Here is a 21,213-nt window from a genome sequence, read left to right as displayed (position 1 = left end):
GGTCTCGATCTCTTGACCTCGTGATCCACCCGCCTCGACCTCCCAAAGTGCTGGGATTACAGGCTTGAGCCACCGCGCCCGGCCTTTTTTTTAGTGTAAGGTGAAGTGTTGGGGCAAGGGAAAGTAGATTGATGTGGGCAACTTTGAAATGCATAAAAAAAAAATAACATGGAGGGATAGAAGGACAGAGGCATAATGAAACAAACAGAGTAACATGTAAATTGTAGAACGGGGAGATGCTTGGTGTACAGGTGTTCGCTGTACAATTATTTCAACTCCTCTGAATGTTTAGAAATGTTCAGAGGTTGAAATTCTTCATGTACCCCAATGGTGGAGAACAATTCACTTAGTGCCCTTTCCCTAGTGTTGGCTACTGAAGTGTTTCAAAAATATATAATTATGCTTTTTAAATAAATGATGAAATAAGTATCTGTTGTATAGATCTTGTTTTACATCTCTATTTCCTTAGGATAGATCCTTAAAAACTCATCAGGGAGAGGGGCTGAGTGATTCGAGAAAAGGGAGGAGGTTATATTCTTTCATACCTTAAAAATGTTTAATCTTTTGAATGCAGTACTTGTACAAAAGATACGTAACTTTATTTAAATAATTGCTAACTGGAGGGTCTAAAATGATTCCATATTTAATTGTTCATCTTGGATGACTCCTGAGGTTAGATCATTTTGCAGGTGCATAAGTCATTATGTTTCTTCTTTGGGGACTGTGCTCCTAGTCTTTACCTATTATTTCTTTTTTTTCCTTTTTTTGTTTTTTAGACAGAGTCTGGCTCTGTCACTCAGGCTGGAGTGCAGTGGCATGATCTCAGCTCACTGCAACCTCTGTCTCTTGGGTTCCAGTGATTCTCTTGCCTCAGCCTCCTAAGTAGCTGGGACTACAGGCATGGACCACCAAGCCCAGCTAATTTTTCTGTATTTTTAGTAGGGACAGGGTTTCATGTTGGTCAGGCTGGTCTCAAACTCCTGACCTCAAATGATCCGCCTGCCTTGGCCTCCCAAAGTGCTAGGATTATACGCATAAGCCACCACACCTGGCCTATTCCTTATTTTATTTCTCTTTTATCTGCAGGCACTGTTTACATGTTGAGGATCACATACTGGTTTTGTTTGATCTGGTGCAGAAGCTAACATTAACTGATTACCTAATTGGGCGTACTTCCTCCTTAGGGGAGTCTGAGAGAGGGGGCTCAATGCTGGAGGTTTCCCGGTCCCGCAAAAGCATGTCTTTGACATCCCCATCCTTGGAGGATGGGACCAGCTGGGTCTTGGAGGTGGAAACCATATCCAAGTCCTTGGCACTCACAGGGCTGCTGGCACCTTCCTTTTTTGCTGAGGAGCTGGAAAGAGAAGGCAGGGAAGCCCCAGAGTTCAGTCATGGGCAGTGAGGTATCTCAGATGCTAGGATGAGTGACCCTTCTCAACACTTACTACACTGGGAGCCCACCCCACTCAGCTCCCATTTTGTTCATATTCCCAGGTAAAAGTGCAAATAGTGTGATGCTAAGCCAAGCAGATGTGGAGAAAGAAGATGGCATTTTTCTCCCTTTTATCAGAACAAGGAGCCCTCAGTGGTCTTGGCAGGAGACACTTGGGAAAAATGGGTACAACAATATCCATGGATTGAAAGTGTATGGACCTGTGGGTTGGGCCACAGGTTCTCAAGAACCACCATGGCTGCTGAGGTCTGAGTCATAGGAGCATCCTGGGGAAGGACTGGCAGAGGCCCACACAGGGTGGGTCTGTCTGTGGACCAATGGTAAAGCAGGATGGCTCTGCCCTGCTGTGCTTACTGGTCCACACCCTGTTCTCCACACCAGCTCCCAGAAAAGTAGCTGTCCTCCCTGCCAAAGGAATGGTGCTTGGTGCTTGTCTCCCAGGAGAGGCACATCTAAGGACCAAATTGGCAGGAGGATGCCCATGGCTCTTCCCAAAGGCCTAAGGATAGAAAATCTGTTTCTTCCTCTTTCCTCCTTTTTACAACAAGTGTGGCTCAGGGGACTGAGCCTCAACCCACTGACTACTGCACGGATTATCCGGCAGCAGAACAGAGAGGGCTGGGGTGCGACTGCACTCCTGAAGAGGCAGAGGAGGCCAGGGACACCAGCATCCTCTACTGCCTGACTCTTGTCCTGCGTGTAACAGTTTTCTACAATCAGCTCTGGCCCATGTGCAGGAACAATGCTCACTCACTCATCCTCACGACAACCCCAATGACTTGGATGCTATTATTATTATTCCCATTTTGGAGATGCGAAAACAGGCACAGAGCAGTTCTCATGCCTCACACAAGGTGACCCCTTGGGTGCGAGAAGTGCAGAGCAGGGAGAGGAGCCCGGGTGTCAGCTCCAGAGCCTTTGCTCTTACCCACCACTACACAGGACCCTGGGAGAGTAGGCTCACTAAGTGAACCTAAATGCCCTTCTCACCTTGCACATACAAACCAGTCTTGCCTGAAAGATGAACTGGGGTTTTAGGTGACCTGAGTGCCAGTCAGTGGGAGGACTCCGGTGAAGTGAGGGGAGGGGGTACCACATAAAGTGCCAGAGGGCATGGGCTTTGGAGAGCTGGTCCAGCTTCTTGCTGCCATTCTACGACTCATTGGCGGTATGGCCTTGGTGAGTGACTTTCCCTCTCTAAGCCTCTGTTTCCTCATCAGTATAATGAAGACATTAACCCCCCCCTCACCAAGTTGATGCGAGGAGAGGTGATTCTTGTGGGGTTCCAAACCAGCCCCAGCCTGGGCCCCACAGACTTACTAGAATTGGTAGCAGTGACATCCATTGCACCAACCCAGTAGCTGAGACACCAGGGGGAAGGCGGGAACAGCACACGCTCTCCACTTACCCACCAAGGAGGGCCAGCTGCTGAGGAGGCAGAGCAGCAAGGTCACTCACCTGAGTGGCTCTTTGGATGTCTTCTTGGACTTGGCTTTCTTTCCGGGTTTGGTAGAGAAAGGGGCGACTCCGAGTCCAAAGCTTTGTCCTTCAGGCTCACCCACTAGGTGGCCATCAACATCCACAAGCCCTGCCTGCGTAGAGAGGCCAGCCAAAGTCTGTGAGTTAGATTAAGGGCTTGGGCCCCTTGGGGGCCCATGTTTATATGGCTCAAGGCTCAGAGTGGACATGTTCACCCTACACACCAAGGTTTGGCTGCTGCTGATGCCAGCCTCAGGCTGTACCCAGTGGCGCAGTCCTTGAGCACCCTGCCAAATGTCCACTTTCCACATGAATCCCCTCACCAGTATAGTGATTCCATACTTTGGGTATCTTAAGGCTTATCTCCAACCTAATTCCAGGAATTTGCCTTTGATATTATTATCCATGTCTCTACCTTATGGAAATTATTTGTAATTCAAAAGTGGTTTACTCTTACACAGGTCACCTGTGCTCATTCTGGTGTTACCTTTATCTGTTGCAATCCTAGCTCTGGTTTAATGCATAATACTTGCTGGCTTTGCAAACGTCTGAGGATGGAAAATCTGAGCTGAGTGCTGTTGGCAAGAGACAATTATGCTTACCTTCTGGACAGCAGAAATGGCTGCAAAGTCATTCTTGTCAATAAGGGTGTACTTCCTGCGCAAAGTGGACTCCACTTCCTGTTCCTGTTGGCTTGGGAGACAGCATGAGAGAACAGCTTGCACCTGGGGCCATGCTGAATCCACTGGGGCAAGAACCAAGTACTGGGGTTAAAAGTCATATGGGCAAGGTCCCTTGTGTGGGGCTACACCTTCATCATGAACCAGACTAGACAAAAGGACAAGGGACTCATTTCCCTCTGCCCCAATGCATACACCTATCATCTACCCCCCAACCCACGGGGGCCACCTTATGCCATGTGTGTCTGCTGCAAGATGACACTTGATAAGGACTGTAAGATTCACTTGGGACCATGTGGGGTTCTGTCTTAGGTTCTGTCTCTAAGAGACCCCTTGGAATCATGTGACCAGCTTTTGTGATACCACCTTTTGTGAGCGTAAGCTGCTTAGACTATGGGTATGTTTGCACCCAAATAAACCACAAATGCATCCTGAGGTGAAGGTGTGTGTGGCAATATTCACAAGGTGAATATTCACAATGCCCTGTTCCGGGCACACTCAGAGCTGACACTCCATAAACACCTCCTGTCCAATTAATGAACTCACTGAATATTCACCAGGGATCCAGGCATGCCCCAAGGACTGATTTGGCTCTTCATCCACAAGCAAGAAGGGGGTGCCCTTGGAGGCAAGTACCCAGACCACAGGAAATAAAAATGGCAGCCTGACTGTAGGAGTGAGGCAGGGGTAAGGGTCTCTTACCTCAGAACCACCCGGAACTGGTTGAACACCTCCTTGATCTGTCTAAGGTTGATTATCTGGAGGGAAGAGAGCAAGGCAGAGGCTAGACCAAGGGCACCTAGAGAGACCAGGCTGCATCTGTTAGTAGAGAAATCAAGACCACATGGCTGACCCCTGGACCATCTGTCTGGAGAAGAGGACACCTGCACACAGCCTCTCAGCAAAGTGGCAGCCAAGCCCTCCTCCAGAGCAGAGAAACACCTGATTAATCATTTTAAAACTGTGTATTTGCTGAGGCTATAAAAACCACCTCTTCTAAGTGGAGACCTCTATAAAATGAAAATGATTCTCTACCTTGAAAATACTTTCTGAAGTTTTTTTTTTTTTTTTTAATAAAATCTATTTCCTCACCTTTCTCTTACTTCCAAAAGGTCCCACCTGCTGTCTTCGGATGGAGCCCATATATGGATCTGTCTGCGTGAGCACGGACACACACGTATGCGGCTGGAGGAAGGTTACTGTCTTCCCCGGCCCTAATGCCCACAGCATTCCCCTTGATCAAGGGTTAATTTGGGACTGCCTCTCCCGTGAAGGCCAGAAGAGTCCATCCTTAGTTGTCCCAGGCCCACCGCTTGGAGCTGCCCACAGTAACAGCCGGGGGTCTGCCCATGTCTCCAAGAAGAGGGGTTTGATGGACATAGTGTGAAAACAGGATGCAGCCTTCCCCCTGAGGGCCCTGCCTTGTGGGGCTCTGTTTCTCCCTCCTTGGCCTACTTCAACTTGGGTCCTGGGGTCTACCTTCCAGACAGCCAGCATGACCGCCATCCTTTCTCAGCTTCATTCTGCAGGCACAGTCAAGCACCCCAGGTGCAGCAGCTCAGTAAATCCCAGCTCCGTTTCCCTCCCCAATGGGTAGGTGAGGCCACTGAAGTACATGAGGTTGAGCATTTTGCCAAGGTCACTCAACAAAGAGGCAGCTGAGCTGGGGTTCAATCCCAGCTCTAGGGCTTGTGCTTGCGCCCCTGAGATGGGCTGAAGGGTCCCTGACATCAAGAGTCCAGCATCACCCTCCATCCACTGTATCCATTCATGTGAGGTTCTGAGGCCAGCATAGCATGTGTTGGGCTGTGCCCAGGACAGAGAGGCCGAAGCTGGCTAAGCATAGTGGTCACAGCGGGGTTCCTTACATCAATCTCATCCAGCGTCCCCTCCAGGTACCTTCGCACCTGGGAGTTGATCTCAGCAATCTGGATTTCATCCATGGGGTCATAGGTCACAAAGGTGCGGCTGGTCTTGAAGGAGGATAAAGAACATGTGGATAAGTAACAAGAACCTGAGCCCACGCAGGAGTGACAGGAGCCGTTCTGAGAGCCAAAGTAGGAAGTCTAGGCATAGTCCCTGGCTGCCTAAGCTGGCTCGTTCCCTTCATCATTGGCTCCTGGCAGACAGCCTGACACACAGGCCAGGTGCTTGGGTCAGAGATGGATAACGGGGTCGGGGAGGAAAGGAAAGGCCCTCAGACATGGGGCCTGCTACTCCAGACAGTGGCTCTGCTGGCTGAGTCCCAGCAGACTCTGCATCATGAGAATCATAAGGAGCAGGAGGCATGTGCTTCCTCTGCCTGGAGGCCCCTCAGGACCATTGGAGGACTCTGCCCCCACTGCCTGCCCTCATAGCCCCTTGCTGCTGCCCCTTTCCTGCCACTCAGCCTGTCCCGCCCCTGCCACTGGCCTTGACCCATCATGCTGTCTGCCCTCAGCCCCAGTCCCTCTAGTCGCCCCTACGCCAGCACCTCTGCCTTCCTCCCTTGCCTCTTGCCCCTTACCAGGCTGTCATGGATGGCCAGTTCCTGCTTGAGCAGTGCTAGTTCCTTCTCCAGGTTCTTGACCATTCTCTGCCGGGAAACATGGTGGGGTGGGGGCCGACGGGAAGGTCGTCAAAGAAGCTACCCCGTCTCTTTCACACCAAGAGCACAATTCCTCATTCTGTGCCCAGACATCCCAGCCATTCCTGGATCCACAGGCTATGCTTTCAGCTTCTGGCCATTCCCTCCTCACTGATGACTCGTACTCAGCTGGTATGAGTTTAGGGAGCTGGGGAAGAGTCCAGTGAGTTCTGGGAGGACCTCAACAGTCCCTTGGCCTTTGCTGCTTCCAGCAGAAGAGACAGCACAAGCCATAGGGCCACCTCAAACCCCAACTCCCAGGGGCCCCAACTACCAGGTAGAGGATAATGGCCCTTTTGGTGCAGCCTACAGGCTCCAGAATGCTTTTCTTCTTTTCTTTTCTTTTTTTTTTTTTTTTTGGGAGGGGGTTTCGTTTTTGTCACCCAGGCTGGAATGCAATGGCAGAGTCTCNTTTTGAGAGGGAGTTTCGCTCTTGTCACCCAGGCTGGAATGCAATGGCAGAGTCTCAGCTCACTGCAACTTCTGCTTTCTGGGTTCAAGAGATTGTCCTGCCTCAGCCTCCCAAGTAGCTGGGATTACAGGTGCCTGCCACCACACCGGGCTAATTTTTGTACTTTTAGTAGACACAGGGTTTCACTATGTTGGCCGGGCTGCTATCAAACTCCAGACCTCAGGTGACCCACCTGCCTCAGCCTCCCAGAGTGCTGGGGTTACAGGCATGAGCCACCGCACCTGGCCCCAGAGTTCTTTCCTTTTAGAAACAGGCTCTCACTCTGTTCTCCAGGCTGGAGTGCAGTGGCACTATCATGGCTCACTGCAGCCTCATCCTCCTGGGCTCAAGCAATCCTCTCACCTCAGCCTCCTGAGCAGATCATACTACTGTACACACTGCCCTACCCAGTTAATTTTTGTAGAGACAGGGGTCCCACCATCTTGCCCATGCTGGTATCAAACTCCTGGGCTCAGGCAATCCTCTCGCCTAGGGTTCCCAAAGGGCTGGGATTACAGGTGTGAGCCGCTGGGCCTGGGCTCCACAATGGTCTCTATGCATGGTTACAACGCTCATCCTTTACCCTCATCCTCACCAACCACTGCATGAGCATGTCACCACTCCCCAGTGATAATCAGGTATTTCACCTTTAATTTTTTTTTTTTTGAGATGGGGTCTCACTCTGTCACCCAGGCTGGAGTACAATGGTGTGATCTTAGCTCATTGCAACCTCCACCTCATGGGTTAATGTGGTTCTCCTGCCTCAGCTTCCTGAGTAGTAAGGACTACAGGATGCACCACCATGTCCAGCTAATTCTTTTATTTTTTAGTAGAGATGGAGTTTCGCCATGTTGGCCAGGCTGGTCTTGAACTCCTAACCTCAGGTGATCCACCCGCCTCGCCCTCCCAAAATGCTGGGATTACAGGTGTGAGCCACCGTGCCCAACCTCACCTCTAATTTTTTGCTGCTTACAAACAATGCTGCAAGAACATTGTCATACTCATGTATTTATGTCCTTATAGATTTCTGTAGAATAACACAGTGATCTATGAGGCTTTTTGAGATCTGCCCCCATTACTTCTTTTTTGCTTCTCTCCCCTGGTAAACGCCAACCACTTCCACAAGTTGGTATGCTCCTGCCTCTGCCCTGCCCGTCCTCTGCCCTGGGATGTTCTTCTCCTAGGTATTTCCAAGACTCATTCACAGTCAGGCACAGTGGCCCACGCCTATAACCCCAGCACTTTGGGAGGCTGAGGTGAGTGGATCACCTGAGGTCAGGAGTTTGAGACCAGCCTGAACAATATGGTGAAACCCCATCTCTATTAAAAATACAAAAATTAGCTAGGCATGGCAGCATGCGCCTGTAGTCCTAGCTACTTGGGAGGCTGAGGAAGGAGAATCACTTGAACCTGGGAGGCGGAGATTGCAGTCAGCCGCGATTGCACCACTGCACTCCACCCTGGGTGACAGAATGAGACTCTGTCTCAAAAAAGAAAAAAAAAAAAAAGACTCATTCACTTACCTCCTTAAAATCTTTGTTCAAAAGCTCCTAAATTAGGTGCACCACAATTACTCTTTAAAATTGTAATTCTGGCCAGGTGTGGTGGCTCACACCTGTAATCTCAGCACTTAGGGAGGCCGAGGCAGGTGCATCACCTGAAGTCAGGAGTTTGAGACCAGCCTGGCAAAACCCATCTCTACAAAAAATACAAACATTAGCCAGGCATGGTGACAGGTGCTTGTAATCCCAGCTACTAGGGAGGCTGAGACAGAAGAATCGCTTGAACCTGGGAGGCGGAGGTTGCAGTGAGCTGAGATCATGCCACTCCACTCCAGCCTGAGTGATAAAGTGAGACCCCGTCTCAAAAAAAAAAAAAAAAAATTGTAATTCCTTCCCTACCCCTGCAACATGCTTTAAAAATCTCTAATGGGCAGGGTGCAGTGGCTCGCACCTGTAATCCCAGCACTTTGGGAGGCCAAGGCGGGCAGATCACAAGGTCAGGAGTTCAAGACCAGCCTGGCCAATATGGTGAAACCCCGTCTCTACTAAAAATACAAAAAAATTAGCCAGGCATGGTGGCACTTGCCTGTAATCCCAGCTACTCGGGAGGTTGAGGCAGGATAATTGCTTGAACCTGGGAGGCGGAGGTTGCAGTGAGCCGAGGTCACACCACTGCACTGCAGTTTGGGCAACAAACTTCCATCTCAAAAAAATAAAATAAAATAAAAAACAAAAACAAAAATCTCCAATGTTTTTTCATAGCACGTTTTGCCCTTTAATATATTCTAGATTAGTGCTGTCTGATATAATTTTCTGTAATGACTGAAATGTTCCATATTTGTGCTGCCCAGTATGGTAATGACAAGCCACATACAACTACTGAAAACTTGAAATGTGGCTAGGGTGCTTGAAGAAGTAATTCTAATTTTAATTAATTTAAACAGCCACATTTTGAGTAGCAGTTACTGTTTTAAATGGCGAAGCTTTAAAACTTACCTATTTATTGTTATTCATTTTATTTACCTCCCCTACTCCCAAGAGACTGCAAGCTCAGAGATTTGTGTTTCTGTTCATGCAGTCAGATATCCCAAGTGCTTTAAAAAGCGCCTGGCACATAGTAAGCGCTCCATAGATTTTAGGTAAGTAAATAAATGATACATTTTGAGGAGAATTGCTAAGTCATTTTATATTTGATAGATACTATCTGACTGTCTTCCCTAAAAGAGGCACAAGGAACTTCAAGCAGAGAACCCTCGCTGTGAACAATCAGACTTCCTTTAGTTGTCATAAAAGGGCCACTGGAGGGAGCCCCTGACACCTGGATCCTGGGACTGGTGACAAAAACTATGACCAGTCCACCGCCCCACTGGCCCTCTCCCAGACCAAAGGCCTGCTGTACTCTAACCTTCATCTAACCAGGTCACCTGGGCATCGAGGCCCATCTGCCCTCACATAGCAAGGGTCAACAGAACCCTTCGTATCTTGATGGCTCTGTGACAATTCAGGCAGAAAGCCTGGAACCCAAGGCATGTGACCAGTGTTCAGATCCTGGATCTGCCCCTCTGGGAAGCCCCAAGCAGGTCTCCTTCAGGGGTGAGCTTCCTGTGGGATCAAGTAGGGAGGCTTGGTAGCCAGTCCCACCTGTCCACATATCCCTCCTGCTCCCAGCTCTAGAAAATATATCATGGCCCAGCTATAGAAAGTTTGAGCCGTCAGGTGCCTCCAGCTTGATGACTGTTCAGGGAGGCACAGCAGAGCCAAACTTATATGTCTGGGCCAATCAGAAGGTGATGTAGGAGGCTGGGCACAGTGGCTCATGCCTGTAATCTCAGCACTTTAGGAGGCCCAGGCAGGCAGATCACTTGAGATCAGGAGTTCAAGACTAGCCTGGACAACATGGTGAAACCCCATTTCTACTAAAAATACAAAAAAAAAAAAAAAAAAATAGCCGGGCACAGTGGCACATGCCTGTAATCCCAGCTACTCAGGAGGCTGAGGCAGGAGAATCACTTGAACCTGGAAGATGGAGGTTGCAGTGAGCCAAGATTGTGCCACTGCACTCCAGCCTGGGTGACAGTGAGACCCTGTCACAAAAACAACAACAAAAAAAAGGGGGCATTTTTTAGATAGAAAAAATGCCTTAGAAACAGCACAGACACGGCCGGGCGCGGTGGCTCAAGCCTGTAATCCCAGCACTTTGGGAGGCCGAGGCGGGTGGATCACGAGGTCAAGAGATCGAGACCATCCTGGTCAACACGGTGAAACCCCGTCTCTACTAAAACTACAAAAAATTAGCTGGGCATGGTGGCACGTGCCTGTAATCCCAGCTACTCAGGAGGCTGAGGCAGGAGAATTGCCTGAACCCAGGAGGCGGAGGTTGCGGTGAGCCGAGATCGCGCCATTGCACTCCAGCCTGGGTAACAAGAGTGAAACTCCGTCTCAAAAAAAAAAAAAAAAAAAGAAACAGCACAGACACATGTAAGTTTCCTAACAGGCATTTTCATCATAAATGTAATGAGGATAATTCAGAGAGTTCTGCGTAAGCTGCACAACAGGCTGTGGGGAAGCTCTCGGCTCAGGCAGTTTTCCGACTTTCATCCCACCGCAGCTTGCCGGGGTATCTTCTCTTGGCAGAGTGGGGTACACTAAGTTTCTCTCTGCTGTCTGTTTATGCCTGAGGCTCACAGCCCTTTACATCACTTCACAGAATCACAGACTGACAGAGTGGGAGGGTCACTGGAGATCATCAGGCCAACCTCCTTGTTCACAAAGGACAACCCGGAGGCTGAGAGGGTCAGAGCAACTCGCCAAAGAGAGCTCGTGGTAGAGGTGGATTAGGAACCCAGTCTTCTGCCTTATAGCCAGCCCCACTCGCCAAAGAAATTCTGAAGAAGCAATTCCATCCCCTTGAAAACAGGTGTCAATGCCAAAGACAGTGCTGAAAATGACCTGAGAATACTGGCTACAGTCTAGGAAAGGCAGTAACCAAAATAATTTTTCCACTTCTCTCTCAAGAACTCATGTTTGTAAAGAAAAATGTTGAACAGAAAGATTATAAACACTTTCACACTGGATGGCACAGAGACTCACTTGGCTGTCCAGGACCAACCGTGCAGATCTTAGAACAGAAATTACATGAAAGAGCATGATCCTCCAACTTCACAAGGCATGGCGGCTCATACCTGTAATCCTAGCACTTTGGGAGGCTGAGGCAAGAGGATCCCCCAAGTCCAGGAGCTCAAGACCATCCTGGGCAACATAGGGAGACCCCATTGCTACAGGAAAAAAAAAAATTAGTCAGGTGTGGTGGTGCAGGCCCGTGGTCCCAGCTACTTGGGAGGCTGAGGTGGGAGAATTGCTTGAGCCGAGGCAGTTGAGGCTACAGCAAGCCATGACTGCACCACTGCACTCCAGCCTGAGTGACAAAGTAAGACCTTGTCAACAAATAAAAAATAGGGGCATGAAAAACTTTATAGACAGGTACAACGTCCACCCAGCCAGGTTCACAGGTAGCAATGTTGATAATCCTGAGCTAAGGGAACACCAAAGAAGAAAAGATAAGAAGGCCAGGCACAGTGGCTCACACTTGCGATCCCAACACTTTGGGAGGCTGAGGTGGGCGGATCATGAGGTCAGGAGTTGGAGACCAGCCAACATAGTGAAACTCCGTCTCTACTAAAAATACAAAAACTAGCTGGGCGTGGTGGCAGGTGCCTGTAATGCCAGCTACTCAGGAGGCTGAGGCAGGAGAATCTCCTGAACCCAGGAGGTGGAGGTTGCAGTGAGCTGAGATGCCACTGCACTTCAGCCTGGGTGACAGAGTGAGACTCTGTCTCAAAAAAGAACAAAAGAAAAAGAAGAGATAAGAAAAGCTTCAAGAATACAGAAAAGCATACAAAATAATGCCATTAAACCTGAACAAACCACCCCAAAATGTGACTTCAACAGCATGCTGTCATATTGGCCTCAGGGTTGTTTTTTTTGTTTGTTTGTTTGAGACAGAGTCTTGCTCTGTTGCCCAGGCTGGAGTGCAGTGGCATGATCTTGGCTCATTGCAATCTCTGCCTCCCAGGCTCAAGCGATTCTCATGCGTCAGCCTCCTGAGCAGCTGGAATTACATGTGTGCACCACCACACCTGGCTAATTTTTCTATTTTTTAGTAGAGACATAGTTTCTCCATGTTGTCCAGGCTGGTCTCGAACTCCTGGCCTCAAGTGATCTGCCTGCCTCGGTCTCCTAAAGTGCTGGGATTACAGGCATGAGCCACTGTGCTCGACCCAGGGATTTTTTTTTTTTTTAAGAAGTAAAACATTTCAGATAAATGTGAAGCTTCTGTATGCCATATTCCAAATCCACTCCCTTCCCATCCCAAAAGGTACCTCTGGCCTCAGTCTGGGTGTTTCCATGCCATGCATTTTTTCTTTTACTGCACACACTTATAGCCATTATTGATATCAGCATCTCTGCATGTTTTTATATGTGGTGTAAATAACAGAGGCTGTCATTTGGGCCACTTCAGGCATCTAGTTTTTTTCTCATTTGAGATATATCCACGCTGGTAGCTCTAGCTCTGGCTCCCTCATCCCACAACTCATTTAGCTACTCTTCTGTTAAAGGATATTGATTATGTTCCTAATTTTTCACGATTACAATAAGTACTATAAAGAGTCACTGTTTAATCACTATTACAATAACTCTATGAAGAGACTTACAGACTCTATAGACGAATGGCGCTCACAGTGCTTGCTGTAATAGTGACTTCTATAGTCTCTCACCTATGTGAGAACGTCTCTAGACTATACACACCTAGAAGCAACACTGCAGATGGGGGAGGAGTGCTGACCGATATTCACTGAACATTTACCCCATGACAGCACTATGCTGAGAGGTTTCTGCACATTGTCTCATTCTTCATAAGATCTCTTTGAGCATGGATTCTGTTATCTACCCAATTTACAAATGAAGAAACTGAGACTTAGAAAGCAAAGGTATTTTGGCTGGGCTTGGTGGCTTATGTCTGTAATCCCAGCACTTTGGGAGGCCAAGGCTGGTGGATCACCTGAGGTCAGAAGTTCAAGACCAGCCTGGCCAACATGGTGAAACCCTGTCTCTAATAAATACACAAAAATTAGCTAGGTGTGGTGGTGGGTGCCCGAAGTCCCAGCTACTCGGGAGGATGAGGCAAGAGAATGGTTTCAGCCCTGGAGGTGGAGGTTGCAGTGAGCTGAGATTGCACCACTGCACTCCAGCCTGGGCGACAGAGCAAGACTCTGTCTCAAAGAACAAAAAAACAAATATTAGCTGGGCATGGTGGCACATGCCTGTAATCCCAGTTACTCAGGAGGCTGAGGCAGGAGAAGGACTTGAATCCAGGAGGCAGAGGTTGCAGTGAGCTGAAATCGTACCACTGCACTCCAGCTCGGGTGACACAGGGAGACTCTGTCTCAAAAAAAAAAAAAAAAAACCAACTCTAGGTATTTTGCTGAGACTATATACAGCTAACGGAGGAAAGAGCAGAGTGCTAAACCTAGGGGAGCCCAATCCAGCTGCCATGGCCTTCACTAGGATGCCAGTGGTTCTCAAAGTGTGGCCCCAAGAGAGCAGGTATCGGTGTCATAAAAGGGCCTAAAAACTTACTAGAAATGGGATAGAAGCCGACTTTAAGATGAAAAATTTTTAAAAGAAAAAAAATTGGGAATCAGAAACTCTCAGAATCACTGGGAATGGATCTAGTGATCTGTGGTTCCGCATCAGCCAGGCGATTCTGATGCCTTCTCATGTGAGAACAGCTGTTCCAAGCTCCACTTCCTCCCCAGTCTCCAAACCATGGGTTTGTTCCACAGAGCCACAGGGACGGTCATTTTCCTTCAGGATTTAGAATCTGAAAAGTTTAACTGGCTTGTCAACCTTAGGGCTTGCACATCCTCCTTTCTCTGTGAGCTATGATTCCATAAGCATCTTAGAGGAAAGCCAAATTAACAATAAATGTGCTTTCACTATACAGATGTTGCCGGAATGATCTCCAAAGTGGTTGTATCAATTACACTTCGACCAGAAGTGGACAAGAGTTTCCATTTCTTCACATTCTCATCATCATTCTAGTTTTTGCTAAGTTGAGGGTAGAATTCCACTGAGGTTTTAATTTGTATTTCCCTGGTTAATGGTGATGCTGAGCACCCCCTCTGATTGGCCAGCTCTGTTCTGTAGGGACATAGCCAGGTGATTCTGAAAGATGGTCCACACCACTTTAGCCCTTAGCTCTAAGGAAATCTCATGTAGAAGCCTACAGCACCCAGAATTCCTAGAGCCCCACATGTGACCTTGTTGGTGGCCTGACCTTGCCCTGTCACCCCATGTCAGCCCCTAAAGGTCTCCAGGGACTCTGAAGACTCTGGTCAGTCCAGGGGTGGAAAGGGACTGACCCAGGGCTGCATGGGGATCTTTGGTTGAGGCAGGAAGGGAAGCCAGGCTTGTGTGACCCAGGTACCAAACCCACACACCTTCCCCACAGTGGGACAACTGCCCGCAATCCCTGCTGTACCTCAGCGTCATACTTCTCATTGATGGCAGGCTCAGTGGTGACTAGCCTCATCCTGCTGGCAAATCTCAGTGAAGACAGCTGAAAAACAGACCAGGTAGACGTCAGATGGCCCGCCACTAACATGAGGCCCCAAGAGACCAGCCTTCTCAGAGACGCTGCCTGCCCTTTCCTGGCTCCTCAGGCTCCCTTGTCAACCCACGTTGGTTCCCTTCCCCTGGAGGACATTGGTGAAAAGGCTTCTTGGGTACGAGGTCCCATGAGAAGAGCAGGAAGCTGACAGAGGGCACATATGGCAGCCTGGTCCTCGTCATATAAACTATGAGGATACATACTGGTCTATTTCTTCATCCAAACCTGACCATCTTCTACCTCTAGGCCTCTGCTCAGGCAACCCCTGTCTGGAGTACCCTTTTCTGTCCTCCTATGCTGTCTGCCTTCCCACGTTCCACTCTCTTTTCAAGGCTCAGCTGAAAACCAGCTTCCTTCTTGAAGCCCTCCTGGTTTTCCTTCACATGAAAGGTCTCTGCTCCTTCCACAAACAGTGTTCTGCCTTCTTCATGCAATTTTCAGGGTCTAGATCAGCTATCCCCAACAGGGATATAATGCAAACTACAAATGTAAGTCATATATGTAATTTTACATTTTCTAGTAATCATAGGAAAAGTAAGTAGATGAAAATAATATTAATATCTTTTATTTAAATTTTAACCCAAGATATCCAAAATATTATGCTTTGTTTGTTTGTGGGGTTTTTTTGGTTTGTTTTGTTTTATTTTTTTGAGACAGGGTCTTACTCTGTCGTCTAGGTTGGAGTACAGTGGCACAATCATAGCTCACTGCAGCCTCAACCTTCTGGGCTCAGGCAATCCTCCCACCTCAGCCTCCTGAATAGCTGGGACTACAGGTGTGAGCCACTGTACCTGGCCCCAAAACATTATAATTTCAACATGTAATCAACATTTAAAAATTACTGAGAAATTGGCCAGGCTCAATGGCTTCTGCCTGTAATCTCAGTGCTTTGGGAGGCCAAGGCGAGTGGACCACCTGAGGTTGGGAGTTTGAGATCAGCCTGACCAACATGGAGAAAGGAGAAACCCTGTCTCTACTAAAAATACAAAATTAGCCAGGCGTGGTGGAGCATGTCTGTAATTGCAGCTACTTAGGAGGCTGAGGCAGGAGAATCGTTTGAACCCAGGAGGTGGAGGTTGCCGTGAACCGAGATCGCACTACTGCAGATGCTAGCTGAGGGGTGGAGGGCTCCTCCTTGGCAGTGAGGAACAGCCAGTGGCCTCAGGAGGCAGGCCCAGAGATTCCAGCCTCAGACCATCCTGGGCTGTCTCATATCTCAATGAATGATTCTGAAATGAGGACACAGGCTAGGAGTAGGGATGGCTTGCCGCTAAGTGGCCCAGAGGAAAGACTGAAAGGGCTCTACTCTGGTGGCTCCGAGCACAGCCACTGACCACCTATGTGGCCATTGACAGATCTCACAACTTCTCTGTCAGGTGAGGGGAGAGCTGCCTTGATAAGGTGTATAATGTGCTCTGTTTAGAGCTGGCTCACAGTGAGTCCTCAGGAAGGTGTCTGTCATTACAGGTGGTGTCACTTTTGCACAGGGCCAAGTCAGACTCTCCTGCTCCAAGCACAGCAGTGAGTACGGCCATAACCCATCACTGTGGTTACTCACACACACATGTACAGTGTCACTGCATAAAGCAACACAATCCATAACGAGAACCGTTTTAAAGTTTCAACACATATGTAGAAGAGAATCATTAGCTTCCATATCCCCAATGTACCTTTGTCCCAAACCCCTGAGACCCTTCAACAGTTCCTCTGGGCTCTGTGGGTTCAGTCCTAGGCAGAGACTCCAACTGGTATGGGTACAAGCACTTGAGATTGCAGGTACCAGGAAAGTAGTTTCCTGACCTGTAAGCGTCACAGGAGGTAAAGGGAGACGAGGAGCTTCTACTATCTTGGAGGACATCTTTCTTATAATATGTTTTGTTTTGTTTTGTTTTGTTTTGTTTTGTTTTTTCTTTTGAGATGAAGTCTTGCTCTGTCACCCAGGCTGGAGTTCAGTGGCCCAATCTCAGCTTACTGCAACCTCCGCCTCCAGGGTTCAAGCAATTCTCCTGCCTCAGCCTTCTGAGTAGCTGGGGTTACAGGTGCCCGCCACCATGTCTGGCCAGTTTTTGTATTTTTAATAGAGACAGGGTTTCACCATGTTGGCCAGGCTGGTCTCAAACTCCTGACCTCAAGGAGTGATCCACCCACCTTGGCCTCCCAAAGTGCTGGGATTACAGGCATGAGCCATTGCGCCTGGCCTCAACTATGCTTTTTTTTATCCCATGAGACCAAGAGGTTCCAGAAGTCTTCCTCTGGGGATGCTGCCTCGCACATCAGCTGGAGCTCTCCTGCCCTGCCTCCCAAGTCCCAGGGTGCTGGATGTTTGACAGGAGCACTCTCCTTGGAAGCTGGGACAGTCCCTCATGCACACAGCTGGGAGACCCTGCAGGAGTGTCTTGCCCTGAAGCAACTTTGGATAAAACCTGTTCCACCTCTGTGGATTCTCCAGGTGACTGAAGCTTGCCCTAAACATCCACACTTGAAAAGTAAAATGTCTAATGATAGCTTTCCTAATCTGTCTTACTTATGATGGGTGGCACTTCAGAGGAAAGTTGGGAAAGCCACAGGCTGAAGGTGATCAGCTGTGTGGACTCACCTGTGTCACTGGGCTAGACCTTTATTCCTGCCTCTAATTCTCACAAGCTTCTCCCTTCACTAGGCCACCATCCTGCCACATGGATAATCTCCCTGAGTAATCGCACCTCTGGCCACAGCCTTCCCCTATTCATTTTTTTTTTTTTTTTTTTTTTTTGAGACGGAGTTTCGCTCTTGTTACCCAGGCTGGAGTGCAATGGCGCGATCTCGGCTCACCGCAACCTCCGCCTCCTGGGTTCAGGCAATTCTCCTGCCTCAGCCTCCTGAGTAGCTGGGATTACAGGCACACACCACCATGCCCAGCTAATTTTTTAGTAGAGACGGGGTTTCACCATGTTGACCAGGATGGTCTCGATCTCTTGACCTCGTGATCCACCCGCCTCGGCCTCCCAAAGTGCTGGGATTACAGGCTTGAGCCACCGCGCCCGGCTAGCCTTCTCCTATTCAAACCCTGTGACAGCTCCAGCCACCTGTGGAAGAGCCAAGGCCTCAGCCAGGCCACCAGGGCCCATTCAGCCCCTGTGATTTCTTTTCTTCTTCTTCCTGAGACCCTCAAACCCCCACAGTAGTCAGATGTTCCTGGTGTGGGTCACATCTTCAGTCCCACTGTTACCTCTGCCAGGAGTACCTCTGCTCATCCTACTGCCAATCCTTTAACCCCAGCCAGCTCAGTGCCCAACTCTGGCTTAAGGAAAAGTTCCCCTTCACCCCCATCCTGGCCCCCTCTGAAGGTCTCCTCTCTCTGGACCTCACATTACTTAGGACTATGGCTTCTCTCTCTTTCTGGGTTGAGGGTGCTGAGCCCCAAGGCCATCTATGACTAATTTCTTCCAGGCTATTCCTCCTTACCATGGTGCACATGGCAAGTGCTTAATACCACCTGCTCATACTGGCCTTACAGCCACAGCCTGGAACCCTGTGGGGGTTTCAAGATGTTTAAATGTGTGTGATTATAAAGAACACGTGACCAATGATCCTTCTCAATCCCAATTCCAGGAGCAGCATGCCAGGAAACGTGGTCTTTGTCTCCACAAAGCTGGCTCTCAGCCTCTCTCCTCGCACAGTCCCCATGCTGAGCCCACCTCCTGCCTGGCCCTCTTCCTCCATCCAGCTCAGTGCTTGGTGTGTGGATCCTGGCTCTGTGCCCCCTCAGCAACTGTGGCTCAGACTCACACTTAGATCCTTTCACTCTTGACAATGTCTATGGTCACTGTGCCAGCTTAGCCAGGCTTACCCTGCCCTGGCACCCATGAGGAGGGATTCCAACGTTTCATTGACTGTCTTTACATACCGTTTCCTCTAACTGGGCAGCTTCTCCATAGATGTTTGTCACGAGGACCATATTGCAGTTTCCCCCTGCAGAAAGCAAGACAGAAGGGACTGTGAACCATGTGGTTTTTCTGCTCCAAAGGAGCTGGTGGGGTCTGTTATACACTGAATGTTTTTCGTTTTTTTGAAACAGGGTCTCACTATGTCACCCAGGCTGGAGTGCAGTGACATTATTATAGCTCACTGCAGCCTCAATCTCCTGGGCTCAAGCAATCCTCTTGCCTCAGCCTCCCAAGTAGCTGGGACTACAGGTGCACGCCACTACACCTGGCTAATTTTTTTTATTTTTAGTAGAGACAAGGTCTTGCTATGTTGCCCAGGCTGGTCTTGAACTCCTGGCCTCAAGCAATCCTCCTGCCTCAGCCTCCCAAAATGCTGGTATTACAGGTGTGTGCCACTACACCTGGCCAGGATTGAATGTTTTTGTCCTTACAAAATTCATATGTTGAAGTCGTAACCCCTGATGTGATGGTTTTCGGTTGTGAAGACTTGGAAGGGGGAGGTAATTTGGTTTAAAGTCATGAGGGTGGGGCCCCCATGATGGGGTTAGTGTCCTTATGAGAAAAGAGACCAGGGCCCTCTCTTTCTTTCCATGTGAGGATACAGCAAGAAGGTGGCCATCTGCAAGCCAGGAAGAAGGCCCTCACTAGGCATTGAATCTGCTGGCACTTGGATCTTGAACTTTCCAGTCTCCAGAACTATGTGAAATAAATGCCTACTGTTTTTAAGCCAATTAGTTTATTGTATTTTCTTTCTTTCCTTCTTTCTTTTGAGACAGAGTTCCGCTCTTGTTGACCCGGCTGGAGTACAATGGCGCAATCTTGGCTCATTGCAACCTCTGCCTCCTGAGTTCAAGCGATTCTCCTGCCTCAGCCCCCGAGTAGCTGGGATTACAGGCATGTGCCACCATGCCTGGCTAATTTTGTATTTTTAGTACAGGCGGGGTTTCTCCATGTTGGTCAGGCTGGTCTTGAACTCCCGACCTCAGGTGATCTGCCTGCCTCGGCCTCCCAAAGTGCTGGGATTACAGGTGTTAGCCACTGTGCCTGGCAGTTTATGGTATTTTCTTACAGCAGTCTGAACTGAGACAGGGTCAGAGATGACATATACATCTGTGAGGCTGGGAGGTAAGGGGAAGAGTGAAAGAGGCCACCAGATGTATCTAAAAGAGGATCCAGGAGGAAACAGCAGAGGAGAGATGATAAACGGCAGGGAGGGTGGGGCAGGAGAGGGAGGTGTGAGTGGGAGCTTTGCTAAGGGTGGCACTCAGATAACCATCAGACACTAGTGACTGTATTGTCAGGCTCAACACAAAGGCCTAGGGCTATGGGGATGATAAGACACAGTCCCTGCTGCTCTGTCCAGAAGGTTGCAGGGAAAAGGAAGACACCATGGGAGAGAGGCCCTCACCCCAAGTCTTCAGGCTGTGACGGATTCTGCCAGCGGTCCCCTCGGGACAAGGGGAAAAGAGGTTTCCCAGGACAGGTAAAAGCCTAAGGAAGGTTGTGAGGAGTGAATAGCATGGTGTGTTCTGGGCACAGGGCTTGATTCTGCCTTTCCAGGTGTCTGAAGTCACTTCGAAGGTGCTGCAGATGAATCCATGCCACCAGGAGGGAGCAATTTTATTATCGTCAGTGACAGGTGTGCCAAACCTGTTCCTTCCCAAAGACACAGACCCTCCTCCCTGGGCAGCAGCTGTACCCCCTCACCTAATGAGTCCTTCAGAGAATGGGTGAGCTTGCACTGCCGAAAGGGGATATGGTCCCGCTTCTGGTCCCCGAGGGCAATGATGGCCTGCTCCAGGAACGACAGCGATTTGTTGATGTAGGTGGCCTCCTTCAGGACTCGGCCCTCAGACTACAAAGCAAAGGTCAGTTCTACTTTGAATGCAATAAAGTAACTGCCCCACTAAGAATAGCAGTCTTTGGCTGGGCGCGGAGGCTCACACCTGTAATCCCAGCACTCTGGGAGGCCGAGGTGAGCGGATCACCTGAGGTCGGGAGTTCAAGACCAGCCTGACCAACATGGAGAAACCCTATCTCTACTAAAACTACAAAATTAGCCAAGTGTCGTGGCGCATGCCTGTAATCCCAGCTACTTGGGAGGCTGAGGTAGCAGAATCACTTGAACTTTGGAGGAGGAGGTTGTGGTGAGCTGATTTTGTGCCATTGCACTCCAGCCTGGGCAACAAGAGCAAAACTCCATCTCAAAACAACAACAAAAAAAGAATAGCAGTCTTCCTGGTCTGGAGAAATGCTATAAGTCTGTAGTCAGGTCACAGACTCCTTCCCAGAACCAGGGTCCTCCCTCAATGTCATGGGATTGTATTCCATCTTGGGCTAATAGTGGTAATACCAAAACTCAGAAATACTCACGTGAAAACTCATGTGAATGCTTATGCGAATGTGAATGCTTATATGAACATTCA

At 49.1% G+C, this 21,213-nt stretch overlaps 1 protein-coding gene across 1 annotated transcript in view; it reads right to left on the bottom strand.

Annotated features, from left to right (window-relative positions):
• Positions 1-21,213, bottom strand: part of KIF9 (kinesin family member 9) — a 46,700-nt gene that overhangs the window by 11,338 nt on the left and 14,149 nt on the right. The window contains exons 9-17 of the mRNA XM_037730143.1: positions 20,495-20,642; positions 18,748-18,812; positions 14,733-14,810; positions 6,119-6,187; positions 5,481-5,585; positions 4,315-4,370; positions 3,535-3,625; positions 2,912-3,045; positions 1,160-1,354 (exon numbers count right to left, since the gene is read on the bottom strand). Coding sequence (XP_037586071.1) covers positions 1,160-1,354; positions 2,912-3,045; positions 3,535-3,625; positions 4,315-4,370; positions 5,481-5,585; positions 6,119-6,187; positions 14,733-14,810; positions 18,748-18,812; positions 20,495-20,642 — 941 coding nt within the window. The remainder of the gene's footprint in view (positions 1-1,159; positions 1,355-2,911; positions 3,046-3,534; positions 3,626-4,314; positions 4,371-5,480; positions 5,586-6,118; positions 6,188-14,732; positions 14,811-18,747; positions 18,813-20,494; positions 20,643-21,213) is intronic.

Source organism: Cebus imitator, unplaced genomic scaffold (assembly GCF_001604975.1).
Source record: "Cebus imitator isolate Cc_AM_T3 unplaced genomic scaffold, Cebus_imitator-1.0 Scaffold0, whole genome shotgun sequence".
In the NCBI taxonomy this organism is placed as follows: Eukaryota; Metazoa; Chordata; class Mammalia; order Primates; family Cebidae; genus Cebus; species Cebus imitator.
Note: the sequence above shows the minus strand (reverse complement) of the source record. Positions and strands in the feature narration are given on the sequence as shown.